Source organism: Bidens hawaiensis, unplaced genomic scaffold (genome assembly GCF_021521415.1).
Source record: "Bidens hawaiensis isolate Kalapana, Puna unplaced genomic scaffold, B.hawaiensis_p1.1 tig00014729_1, whole genome shotgun sequence".
Taxonomy (NCBI): domain Eukaryota; kingdom Viridiplantae; phylum Streptophyta; class Magnoliopsida; order Asterales; family Asteraceae; genus Bidens; species Bidens hawaiensis.
Genome location: NW_027492294.1, coordinates 102,460 through 115,994, shown reverse-complemented (window position 1 = coordinate 115,994; position 13,535 = coordinate 102,460). Strand labels below are relative to the sequence as shown.

Sequence of the window (13,535 nt, the reverse complement as noted above, 5' to 3'; positions counted from 1 at the left end):
AATAGTGGCATTACTCAAAAACCATCATTAAATAACTTCCATTACTTTATCAATCATAGCTTCACAAACGTACATATTATCAAAACGTTTTTTTTCCCTCATAAATCATAATACCAACAAAGTTGATCTCTTTTTTCACTCAGAACAAATATCAACTTAAATTAAGAAAAACCAAACATAAACAGGACTTGCAACACTCAAATCAAACACACTATGCCAAAAGATACAATAAAAACCGCCGAGTTGTATGTAGTTGCATAACTCAAAAAACATCATAAAATAGTAACATATTTCCATTCATATATAGTTACACATACATATATAGCACACTGTTTTTTCATTGTAGCAACATAGCTGTCCTAATGGTTACACTATGCACTAATATGATCTTATTTAAGAAGAAACCCAAGCATAAATAGGACACTTAAAATCAAACACAACACACCAAAACATGAATAGGACTTGCAACATTCAATCGAACGCGACACATCAAAAGATACAATAAGAACGATAGGCTTGAAGACTCTCATAAGTGATGGTTCTTCAAAAACTTGCAGAGATCATCGCATTCACCAGTGAGACCTGAATAAGTTTGAACAGCAGTAAGTAAAAGAGCTAACAAAGCTCCAAGAAGTACAAAAATTGCCCATGGGCTCTTGAAATATTCATTCTTCAGTTGGGAGAAAAGTGTGTTACGCCAACTTTCATAATGCCTTTGTATCTTGGTCTTAGCTTCCAAATATGCATAATTATTTGGAACTAAATCCATGGCTATTTCAGAGACCAAATCCGCGATTTCTTTGTCGCTGTAGAAAGCAGTTTGAAGCACCCAAGCTTTTCTAAGAACCTTAACGTCCTTAGCTTCATCAATAAGAGCATCAAGAAGAGATACATACGATGTAACCCACGCATCATGACTTAAGCACCACCACGATTCATAAGCCATTAAGTTTAACAACATAGGCTTGGTGGAATCAGTCACGATTATTGGAGGGAGTGCCACATTCGCTGAAAACCCGAGCCAACCTTTAATGTACTCGATGTGAATTGAGGACATAGTGTTCATCTTCTTCCGGTTCATCCTCGATTAACCTGTTCAACCGTTTTGGTTCTCCTGGCCAACAAAGTATTGATTTTAACAATCCTTTGGGCCTCCCGGATGCCAAAATACTTTTATAGACGAACGTTTTAATCTTGTTAAGACAAAAAGTTTTCGTCATATTTGGCATTACCTCCATGACCTCTATTAGAACTTTGAAAGGGATTTGGTTTTCCAACAAGAACAAATCTTGATGGACTAAGAAAATCATACTTTTTAACTCTGGAGTACAATGTTCAGACTCCCCACCATAAAGGAATAGAATGAAATACAAAATAAAACAAGCATCTAGCAACATAATGTTGGCGAATTCCATGTCAGAAATTTTTGTTGTTGAGTCGTCTTTTTGATCATAATATCTTCTTAAATCCTCCACCATTTTCGGTTCACTGAGGTTAGTGTACAAACTTCTTATGGTCTGCTCGTTGCCTTCAAGGAGCTTAGATGTGTAATAAGCCTTAAATTTCTCGATCGACTGAAGCTTCTCTTTCCCAAAATGGTATGGACCAAAGGAGACAACCTTTGGAACATAGTATTTCTCGTAGTCGCCTGGCTTGCTCACCATTTCACTAAGTACTTTTGGGATTATTGCCTTTGATGATGATGGGGGACTGGCATTGGCAATATTGGCAGTGGACAGCTTGGTAATTGACTCAACATAAGTGTCAATAGTGTTGAAAAGAAAGGTCGGAGGTGCTACCATTTTTGTGGAGGTTTAGTATCGGTGAATATATGTTCATAAGTGTGTGCTCAGTTATGGTACTGTTGGTACACCGATGATATATATAAAGAGAGAGAGAGAGGGGCAAAGAATACAATAATCCCTTATTTGATTTTAAGAACACGCGAGCCCTGAACGCGAGAAAACTCCGTCGTCTCCTCACCTAAGGTTGAAATTTATCGCCGTCGTTCAAGCTTTGAACTAATTCTTCAGGTAATCGATATCAATTCCTGTTTCAGCGGTGATTGATTCGTGCCTCAATCATTTGAAGGTTAACTTTTTTGAAATTGATACATGAAATCACATCACACGATCCCGAAATCATTGATCTATATCTAGTTAATTATCAATTCATCCAAACAAACAAATCTCAATCTTCACTCAAATCAATTTTTGACTTGATCGCATAGTTGGTTTTAACCTTGAAAGTATTAGGGTTTAAGTTTGAACGTTTTAGGTTTTAACATTGAAAGTATTATGCTTTAACCTTGAACGTTTGATATAAAGGATAAACTTACAGCTAAAATTATAAATATTGTATACAAAGAAATATTTGAATTTAATTATGAATTTTCAACAATTTTTTATTTTCATATTGTGTAATGTGTAATTTAGTTTATCATATATTATATCTTTATATTTTTTTAACATATTTTTTGTATTTCACATTGTGTTATTATTTTTAAAAATATATTTATTTTAAACACGGGTACCTAACCTAGTATATATATATAACTCACACCAAATAAAAAACAATTGTTTTGTTAGAATTGTGAGAAAACTTTAAAATAAAGCACACTGTCAAACTAGGACATAATAACACTATACAGTTTTTAGAAACTACTTATTTCAGACACTGAAAATATCTAAGGGCATATATCTATTTTTATACTTCTCGCAAAAAACTATTATTTTTTACATATCCCTACCCCCCCTCTATATATATATATATATATATGAAAAATAAGAAGGTTTTGTGGCCTAAAAATAATACAAAATTAATAAAAAAAATCATAAATCAAAAACAAAAAAAACTGAAATGTTTCTCCCTCGTCCTTGTTCAAAAAAAAATGTTGAGAAAAAACATCACTATGTCTTTTTATTTATCATTATGTTTTTTTATTTATTTCTGTCATTGATTGTGTCGTTTGTTCTCGGCATCGTGTCTTTTTTTCTAACGAGAAAAACAAAGAAAACATTTTAGTTTTTTACATTTTTTTTTATTTATATTCTGAGATTTGGTTACTTTTTTATAGAATATTCCCTAATATAAAAGGGTACTTACATAAAATGCATCATAGGGGGTGTTTGGCCTAGCTTTTATTTTTTGGCTTATGCTTATATTTTAAAGTAGCTTATAGCTTATTTTCTATTATTTGATAAGCTCTTTTTATGTGTTTGGATTAGCTTATATTCTACAAGTTGATAATAAGTTGTTAAATCCATCATTCTTTAATTTGTTAGAGTAATAAGTTGCTTCAATAATTATTAATTCACCACCATTTGAAGCAAATGAGTAACTTACACCCTTACACAAATAATACTTATCAAATAAGCTAAAAAGCCATCTTCAAATAAGCTTCTTCAAATTAGCTTATATAAGCTTATAAGCATAAGCTTAAAAAGCTAAACCAAACACCAAGTTAAGCTTATTTTGTAAAAAAAAAGCTATAAGCTTAGTTAAATAAGCTAGGCCAAACACCCCCATAATCATTTAATTGTTTGTGTTTATTTTAATGCTTTTTCTTTCTTATTATTACAAAATTGTAATAATTACTTCTTTTTTTAAGCTTGAATTCAGTTAAAACTATATATATTTAAAAGTGGGCTATTTAACATTTAAAAATGTGTGTTATTTTTACAAGAATGGAATTTTTTTTAATAATTAGTTATGGTAAAAAATTGATGGCCCTTTTTATAACTTTTATTTTATAATATATTTCAAAGTTAATTTTTTTAAAATGGAAATTCAAGCGTTCTTTGTGTGGAGATGAAAATGATGGGTGGGTTGATGTTAGACTGTCGCTATCTAGTAAATAACAAGTAAATCAGTGTCCTAATCACCTAAGCAAGCAAGAGTAAGTAGGGTGTCGAACCACGAGGAATATGTGGTCAGTGTAAAGTGCAAACGATTCATATCATTATGAAGTAATTCAATTAAAGTGCTGATCACACTAGCAAACAGTTTGTGTTTTATAATAAACGAACAATTAATCAATTATCCAATCAATCAAACAAAGCAAATTACACCCGGGAATCCAAGTACGTAACCTAATAGCAAACTCATGCAACTTAACAGATAAACTATCCCATGTCAACTACAGACTGACTAACCGGTTAAACCTTAGGCATCCACGCTCGCTAACACACGGCACTGGTTATCAAACGGTCCCTGCCAGTGTGACTCAACTAAGGGCAAACGTATGCTTTCTTGCAATTAACAGGTCAAAACAATCCTACAAGCAATTATCATAGCAACTGGCACACTAATCATTCTAATCGAAATAAACCTAAACTGACGTTGTGCACAATCATACTAGACATCAATACTCATAGATTAACATAAAAGATAGTTACAATCAATTCGTTCTTAATACATGAGAAAAACTGAAAGATACAATACTCTACATCCCGGGTATGACTCGAAGGATCTAGCCGTGTGTCGGCATCTCTCAGGCTTCGGTTATGATGTGGTAGAACATGTGTGATGCCTTGAGATGATTGGAAGTGATGGTGGCCCTCCTTGCTGCTCTGAAAATCGCCTGGAAAGTGAATTCTCCTCTCTAGGGTCGTCAAAACGAAATAAAAAATCAAACCCTAACTTTCACAACTATGGGGACCATCGCGTAGCGCGATGGCCATATGACCATTCCATCGCGCTACGCGATGGAAGATAACCTCATATTTGGATTCCTCTCGTCGAGAAACCCGAAATTTATATATTATGGGTCCCGTAACTCATTTTCTAGCCCAGGATATGCTCGTTTTACTTCCTGGTCGCCTTTTGTGAACCCATCTTGTTCAGTTTTAGCATCGGCTTTAGGTTCCTCATCCAAACTCTTCCTGAATCTTTCTAACACTTCCTAAGACTTCAAGTTATGTTCCGGTCATCCCGAGATATCATTCCATGCTCGTACAAGTCTCCAATTTAGCATCTTTAACGATCAATGACCTTAAATACAAAAGCACGTATGAAGTATCAAAGTTCTAACAATATACTAAACAAAACTACATAATTAACAAACTAATATATATACAAAATACCCGAACATCATGGGTACATTTATACATAAACTATAAACATGTTTTTCAATTATCTATTTATTCAATATTATTAAATTATTATATAATTTTCAATTTTTTCTTTACTGAAATAAATATGTAGGTTTGAGCATACGTTCTATAATTTTATTTATTTATTTTTATATAGAACCATCGTCCCGTCTGGATTTTAGAACTTATAGAGTTCTTAAAATATACCTTCTTCACGTGCGCATCAGTGTGTGTGTCAGGTAGGGGTGTTCACGTTTCGATTTGAAACCGTGAAACTGCCCAAACCGGTCATCGGTTTGGTTTCATGGTTGGTTTTTTTCATAACTTTAGGTCGGTCGGTTTCAAAAAATTCAAACCGTAGCAAACGATTTGGTTTACGGTTTACAAGAAAAACCAACCGTATAAACCGGACCGGACTGTGTATTAATTAATTTATATTTTTTTATGAATATATGTATTTTCAAATATAATGCCGGACATAATTAACTTAACATTGCTTATTGAAGAGGTAGGTCCCAGCAGAGGTGGTTAGGACCCGCAAGACTCCCTTAAAAGGAGACGTCTGCGCAGTTGAACACGCAAGACTCCTTAAACGGACGTCTGCGCAGTTGAACCCGCAGACTTCACCATAGGGGCGTCTGCGCCGCGACCTACCAAACCCGCAGGACCCACCACGCTCAGAGTTGTGACGACCTCACATGCGGTACGCAAGCTGGTCTCGCAGGAAATGCCTCCCTATGGTTTCCAAGTAACCCGCCTGTTCCCGCAGGCGCGGGTACCCGCCATTAGGGACTGGCCACCCGCGCAGCATGGCTACACGCATAAGGCTTAACACTCATAATAATTCAGTAGTCACCTGAAGAAGGAATGAGCAAAGTCGGGAACATTCCCGCATAAAGGCGGGAGGGGGAAAACTCCCGCCTAAATGAGCCAGTCCGTATAATAATGGAGGATCTTTTGTGTGATACCTGACGAGGTATGGACAAAAGATCTGACCAACGATACGACAGCTCACTGACAGCAGCATGGCAGACAACACGCCACAGCACTGTGACCAATAGCCGCCGCCTGCTCACCAACTCCTGCCATACCACGTGCCTAGCCTGTAGTTGGTGGAAAAGGAAAAGTGAACAGCACGCCTGGTCACTGTCAGCCGCTACCTATCCACCAATTACCAGCAGGGCACGTGCGTAGGCCACAGTTGGCAGAGTAATAGGCCGGCTAAACCTCCTTGGAAACCCACATTCGGCTATAAAAGACATCAAACGGTACTATCATTTCATAATCTAATATCTTGTATAATTTACCTGATAACTGTTCTAGTATTCTCAATATACTTTTATATTCAAAGAGTAATATAGACTGATTCTCACGCCGGAGGGTGGTCACAAGGAGGAACCCCCCCTTAGTGACGAGCTCACGGTGTCTGTTTTGCAGGTTATCGGAAGAACCATCTTGCCGGAATTAACCCCTCGTGGGAAACGTCTATCTAACCCTCAGGTTACTTGTAATCTGACCGGGTTCGACTGGTGTTTCTTCATTGGCGCCATGTGAACCCCAGCTGGAGAAACGCACGAATAAAATCGCAGCTTCAACGGAGACTACATACTGCGTAAACAACGAGATCCCGAACAAGATACATGTCGGCTCGATGATGCTCCCATCCAAGCCACGTCTAATGGGAGCTCAATTACACAGTTCATGTAGATCAATTCCAAATTTGTAAAGAAAAGGCCTAGAGCCACTTCTAATGGAAACGATTCTCCTTCAAATTGAAGCTGATGATTTTACATTTTTATTTTATGAACTTTGCACATGAAGATGCCGGTATCCGCCGCATCAAGTGAAGAATCGTTGCGTGGGGAAGGCGGCAAAACCCGCATAAACCCAAAAAACGACAGGACCTTCACGCAGGTTAGTTAAAGGGGAAAGGTTCAGCCATCCCACTATGTGAAAGTGCCGGTATATCCGCATGAATCCTAGTAGAGGAAGCTGAACACTAACCTATTAACAACCACGCGTTGAACGGTCGATTCGAACACTAATGCCGGTATTCACCGCATCAAGTGAAGAATCGTTGCGTGGGGAAGGCGGCAAAACCCGCATAAACCCAGAAAATGACAAGACCTTCACGCAGGACAGTTAAAGGGGAAGAGTTCAGCCATCCCACTATGTGAAAGTGCCGGTATACCCGCACGAATCCTGGTAGCGGAAGCTGAACACTAACTCATTAACAACCGCGCGTCGAACGGTTAAAAGTCATTCTGAAAGGATAAGGAAAAACCTACGCGCAGGTCAGACAGGTAAAGTTTAGCCATCCTACCAAGTGCAAGTGCCGGTCCTATCCGCACACTCACGAAGGGGGAAGCAAAACTTCAACCTACTGTCAACCAAATTCAAGGTTAACTTATTCTAAACACTTGGGAAATCGCTAATTTAAACTAAGTATGCAAGTCATATAAGGTTTATAAAGCAATGAACCCAAAGGAAATAACAGTCTTATCCGCAAAAAGATTTGTATTTCACAAAAGATATATTACAAGAATGGCCGGGTAACCACCCGCCTACAAAACAAAATCTATAGTCTATCCTAGCAACGGGAAGGGATCTTCAGAATCAAGCTTCAGGACCACTTCCACTTGGACCCGCCCCATCAGTAGAGCGTGGCGGTTCAAGGAAAGCCTTGAGGATAGCAAGTCCATCATCAGCAGCAGCGACTTCCTTCACCTTCTCCACCACCGGATGCGGGAAGGCGGCATATTGGTTCACCGCTTGGTCATATGCAGCTTCGGTGTCCACATCGAACAAAGGGAAGTTGGAAGGCGGGAAACCTTTCTCAACGAACCCTAGACCAAGCAGGAAGCCGGCCTTTTCCCCATCCTCATGAGAAGCGTTGAGGGCTGCGCTCATGGCATCATCGTAAGTAGTCTCTGAGAAGACCCGATGCACAACCTACAAAGAAAATACAAGTGTCAAACACCTTTTCTATGCACAAAGGAAAGCGTGAAGACGTAAAGCTAAACATACCTGAGACAACGCTTCTCGAAGAAGCCATTCCTTGGCAACCAGAGCTTCTTGGAGGGCGGCTTGAGCTTGGGTGCGGGCGCGTTCGGCTTCGCTTTTGTTAAGGTTGGCAAGTAGCACTTCCTTTGCAGCAGCCTCTTCAACGCCCTTAAGCTTCCGCTCGGTGTGGTCAAGCACGCCCCTCTGGTCCAGGATCTCTTGGAGCTTCTTGGCATCTTCCATCGCCAAGGCATCATGAGCACGTTGGAGAGCCTCTAATTTGGCCTTGAGCTCCTCGTTCTCCACGCGTAAAGGCTCAGCAACGGCTTCAGCCTTGGTGGCCCTCTCGGTTGCGTTCCTCGCAGTCTCCTTAGCTAGCCGAAGCTGTTCGTTAACAGCTTGGGCAGCCTTGGAGCGGGCCTCGAGTCGCGCTTGAACCTCAACCTCGAGGGCCTTGAAGGCCTTCTCCTTCTCCGCAGCAGCTGCGGCCAACTGTTGGTTCTCCTCCCGAAGAGCCCGCGCTTGAGATACTTCCTTAGCGCGAGCTGCTCTCAACTTGTCGTTTTCACGACAAAGCAGCTCGACGCGCGGCTGCATCCGGGCCTGGAGAACCCGAAGCTCATTGGTTAGCCTACCCTCCTGGTAGCTAGCCATGGCTTCCCCCAACGCACCATGGGGAGCAGCGTGGCGAGCCCATTCCACGCACTCCACAGGGGTACGAAGGGTTGTTCCTCGGCGGATGTTCCATCGCGGAACATACACTTCATTGGAATCCGACACTGCAAAAGAAACAAAGCAGTTAGGAAAAGATGAAGAAAAATATAAAGGCCAAAAGAACCCTACGCACCTGTAGGGTCGATCACAGGCCGATAGCCACCGAACCCATCACCTGAACCTAAGGGAAATCCATCCAAAAGGTCGGGCAGATGGGAAGGTGACAAAGATTGGTGAGAAGCCCCGCGCGTACCTGATGGGCCGGCCGTCGTTGCCGGCGGCGGAGGCATAGTAGCGGCCGCCGTGGTCGCCGCCGCGGTCGCCGCCGCAGAATCTGCAGCAATCGTAACCGCCGGCTCGGTGAAAGATGCTGTAAAAATCGCACTTACCACCGGCGGTGACGTCATCTCAGCTGGAACAGTCGGCTCAAGGGAGTGAGCAACTGATCCAGCGGAAGCAGGCGCAGGCGCCTGGGTCGTCGCCTCAGGTAGGCTGACCGAGCCTACCGTCATCGGCGGAGGGGTACTCCTCTGCGCTCCACCCTGGAATGCGTCAACATCCACGCCTGCACAAGAAGATAAGTGTTTCAATAAATTTATAAAGTGATAAATCTACAAAAATAAGGATGTTTGTACTTACGGGTTTTCTTGAGCCTGAACGTACGAACGGGCGGGGACGAGCCCGATGGAGCCGGTCTCTTGATGCCGGTCACCGTCGTCGTCGTTGGTTCTCCGGAGGTAACAGTCGTAACCTTCGGAGCAGTGGTCTTCTCACCACCGGGGTTCCCCGCCACCTCTTCACTATCTGACTCGGTGTCAGATAGAAGCACCGGATCAGCTGTGGAGGCCACCTTCTCCTTCCCTTTCCCGCCGGCAGCCTTCTTCTTCCGCACCAGCGGAGGACCATCTGCGGATTCCTCAGAAGAAGACAGGATGTCAGGAATTCCAGCAGCGGGTACAGCATTAAGGGGTTGAGGATAGAGTATCGCCTTACCTGGCCGCCGGTGGCTCAGGATCTCGTGGCCCAGCGGATAGACCTCCACAAACCGATCTGCCGTTTGTTCCAGGATGGGCAACTCGTTCTCGTCTAGAGCACGAGTACCCACCCGCACGGGACCGTCAGCTTCCCGCGGGTACAGGAGCGACTCCAAATCGTTCCCCTCTGAAAGAAAAGAAACAGTTAGAAGACAAACTCATATCAGCAAGAAAGACAAGACATACCATAAGGAATAGAGTTCAAACCGTATTCGAGAAGGATGGGAAACCGAGACGCCTCCTTCCATACCCGGCTCATCCCCAGCATCACCATCCCGGACTCCGCAAACCGGTAAACCGGAGATTGGACCCGGGATATCTTCGCGAACCATTCCGCCTCCTGGTAGTTGGAAGCGTGAAGGCTCGGAAGCGCTTGCCCCTTCTTAAACTTCATGGCAATGGGGATGGCGCGGGCAGAAATGTAGAAGAACTCCCGCTTCCACGATCGGAGACTGCGCTCGGTCATGCAAATCTTCAAACCCTTAATACGGGTTGTCAGGGTGTACCACCCCTGGATGCACCTCCAAGTATAGAAGGTCATCAGGTGGTCCACATAGGGCTCAATACCCAGAATCCGGCACACCCACTCGAAGTGCCGGATCTTGGCAATCGCCATCGGATGCACCTCGGTCAGGTGCACACCGTGCCTCTCCAGGACACGGTACACAAACTTTGTCAATGGGAACCTAAGGTTCCCATAAACAAAGAATGCAGCATATACCCCGATCTTGCCGCTGGGGGCATCGTACACAGTCTGGTGGGGTTCAGGAAACTCAGGCTCAAGAGACTCAAGCATGAATTTCCTGACGACGTACTGGTACTGATCGACAGGTAGAGCACACTGGCACTCGCCAGCAGTACTCCTATCGTCGGCTACAGCTTCAGCATCACGGGAAGACATATTGCAGAGGAAGAAGAAACGATTTCGGAGGAATGCTCAACTGAATAAGGGAGTATTCACCAGAAATCGCTTTAGAGATGAAGAGAAGAAGTAAAGGTGTGAATTACAAAGGGCCCTCTCCCCCTTTATATAGTGATCGCAATTAATGCGGTGAATTTAATGCGAAGGAGAGAGAAATTGAAGGTGCAATGAAACCGTGACATGTGGCACCGGGCAAGCTGGCAACAGCTGTTGACAGGACGAGTACCATTAATTTCGCGGCCACGCGCCCGAAAAATCGCGCCCACGCGCCGTAAAAAGCGTCTGGAATGACCATATAGTGTCACGTCGCCATAACTTCCTGCACGTCCTGACACAGTCAGAAGAAACCGTCGCACGACGACTGTTCTTATCCTTTCACCAACTTCAAATTTCAAAGATTCAAAAAGATTCGAAAAGTAAGCGGGAAAAACCCCTTACCCTGGCTATCCAGTTCACCGTAAGACGGCTGCGGGTACAGTGTTAAGGCAAAACCCTTCACATACCTAGCACCCGCAGGGAACAGAAGCCAAGAATACCCAACTATGAAGCCGGGTGCGGGTACAGTGTTAAGGCAAAACCCTTCACATACCTAGCACCCGCAGGGCACGGAAACCGGAAAAACCCAATTATGAAGCCGGGTGCGGGTACAGTGTTAAGGCAAAACCCTTCACATACCTAGCACCCGCAGGGCACGGAAACCGGAAAAACCCAATTATGAAGCCGGGTGCGAGTACAGTGTTAAGGCAAAACCCTTCACATACCTAGCACCCGCAGGGCACGGAAACCGGAAAAACCCAATTATGAATCCGGGTGCGGGTACAGTGTTAAGGCAAAACCCTTCACATACCTAATACCCACAGGGAAGTGAAGCCGAGAATATCTTGGCATTCCACCCAACTACAAAACGGGCACAGGTACAGTGTTAAGGCAAAACCCTTCACATACCTAACACCCGTAAAAAGTCATACCTCGGCACCCAATTGTAAGTCGGGCGCGGGTACAGTGTTAAGGCAAAACCCTTCACATACCTAGCGCCCGCAGGGGATTAAACGCCAGGAACACCTCGGCAACCATAAGTCAGGTGCGGGTACAGTGTTAAGGCAAAACCCTTCACGCACCTAGCCCTGCAGGGATTTAACGCCAGGGATACCTTGGGAGTAAAGTAACTAATAAGACGAAGTGCGGGTACAGCGTCAAGGCAAAACCCTTCGCATACCGAGCACTCCATGGGAATTGAAACCAAGAAGGATCCTCTGGGCCATGCTTGCAGAAACGGGATTAACATCCCCGCATAGCGGGAACGTCAAGAACTAGATTGTTTGAAACTTCAGGATGGAATTGGTGGTTATAACATGATTGATCACTATGTTCAAAACCACCAAGACCTCATGGAGAATCTACACAAAAGGTTCTAAACGCTCCTGACTTGCGGAGAGGCTACAGACCTATCCGCATCATCCCAGAGATCAAGCAGAACATTGGGAAATTCTGCGTGACATTGGGAAACCCGTGGGTAAGACTTCCCGCGGAAAACCCATAAAACTAAACCCTTTTCAAAAACCCCTTGCTTAAGTCCAAAAGTTCACCTCACTTTATTAAACACTCATGAGAAGAACATTGGACTGGGGGGACTTGAAGAGGTAGGTCCCAGCAGAGGTGGTTAGGACCCGCAAGACTCCCTTAAAAGGAGACGTCTGCGCAGTTGAACACGCAAGACTCCTTAAACGGACGTCTGCGCAGTTGAACCCGCAGACTTCACCATAGGGGCGTCTGCGCCGCGACCTACCAAACCCGCATGACCCACCACGCTCAGAGTTGTGACGACCTCACATGCGATACGCAAGCTGGTCCCGCAGGAAATGCCTCCCTATGGTTTCCAAGTAACCCGCCTGTTCCCGCAGGCGCGGGTACCCGCCATTAGGGACTGGCCACCCGCGCAGCATGGCTACACGCATAAGGCTTAACACTCATAATAATTCAGTAGTCACCTGAAGAAGGAATGAGCAAAGTCGGGAACATTCCCGCATAAAGGCGGGAGGGGGAAAACTCCCGCCTAAATGAGCCAGTCCGTATAATAATGGAGGATCTTTTGTGTGATACCTGACGAGGTATGGACAAAAGATCTGACCAACGATACGACAGCTCACTGACAGCAGCATGGCAGACAACACGCCACAGCACTGTGACCAATAGCCGCCGCCTGCTCACCAACTCCTGCCATACCACGTGCCTAGCCTGTAGTTGGTGGAAAAGAAAAAGTGAACAGCACGCCTGGTCACTGTCAGCCGCTACCTATCCACCAATTACCAGCAGGGCACGTGCGTAGGCCACAGTTGGCAGAGTAATAGGCCGGCTAAACCTCCTTGGAAACCCACCTTCGGCTATAAAAGACATCAAACGGTACTATCATTTCATAATCTAATATCTTGTATAATTTACCTGATAACTGTTCTAGTATTCTCAATATACTTTTATATTCAAAGAGTAATATAGACTGATTCTCACGCCGGAGGGTGGTCACAAGGAGGAACCCCCCCTTAGTGACGAGCTCACGGTGTCTGTTTTGCAGGTTATCGGAAGAACCATCTTGCCGGAATTAACCCCTCGTGGGAAACGTCTATCTAACCCTCAGGTTACTTGTAATCTGACCGGGTTCGACTGGTGTTTCTTCACTTATAATGTATATAAGAGAGATGTATTACTAAACATTATATACTAAACAATGTAGAAAGGATGGGGAAAGCCCAAATTCATACTAAATTAAACTTA

General features: G+C 43.6%; 1 protein-coding gene across 1 annotated transcript; it reads right to left on the bottom strand.

Annotated features, from left to right (window-relative positions):
- Window positions 1–526: 526 nt before the first annotated feature.
- Window positions 527–1,057, bottom strand: LOC143547512 (putative UPF0481 protein At3g02645). The gene has a single exon (XM_077038915.1). The coding sequence runs from the start codon at window positions 1,055–1,057 to the stop codon at window positions 527–529; it is 531 nt and encodes a 176-aa protein (XP_076895030.1).
- Between the last annotated feature and the right edge of the window lie 12,478 nt (window positions 1,058–13,535).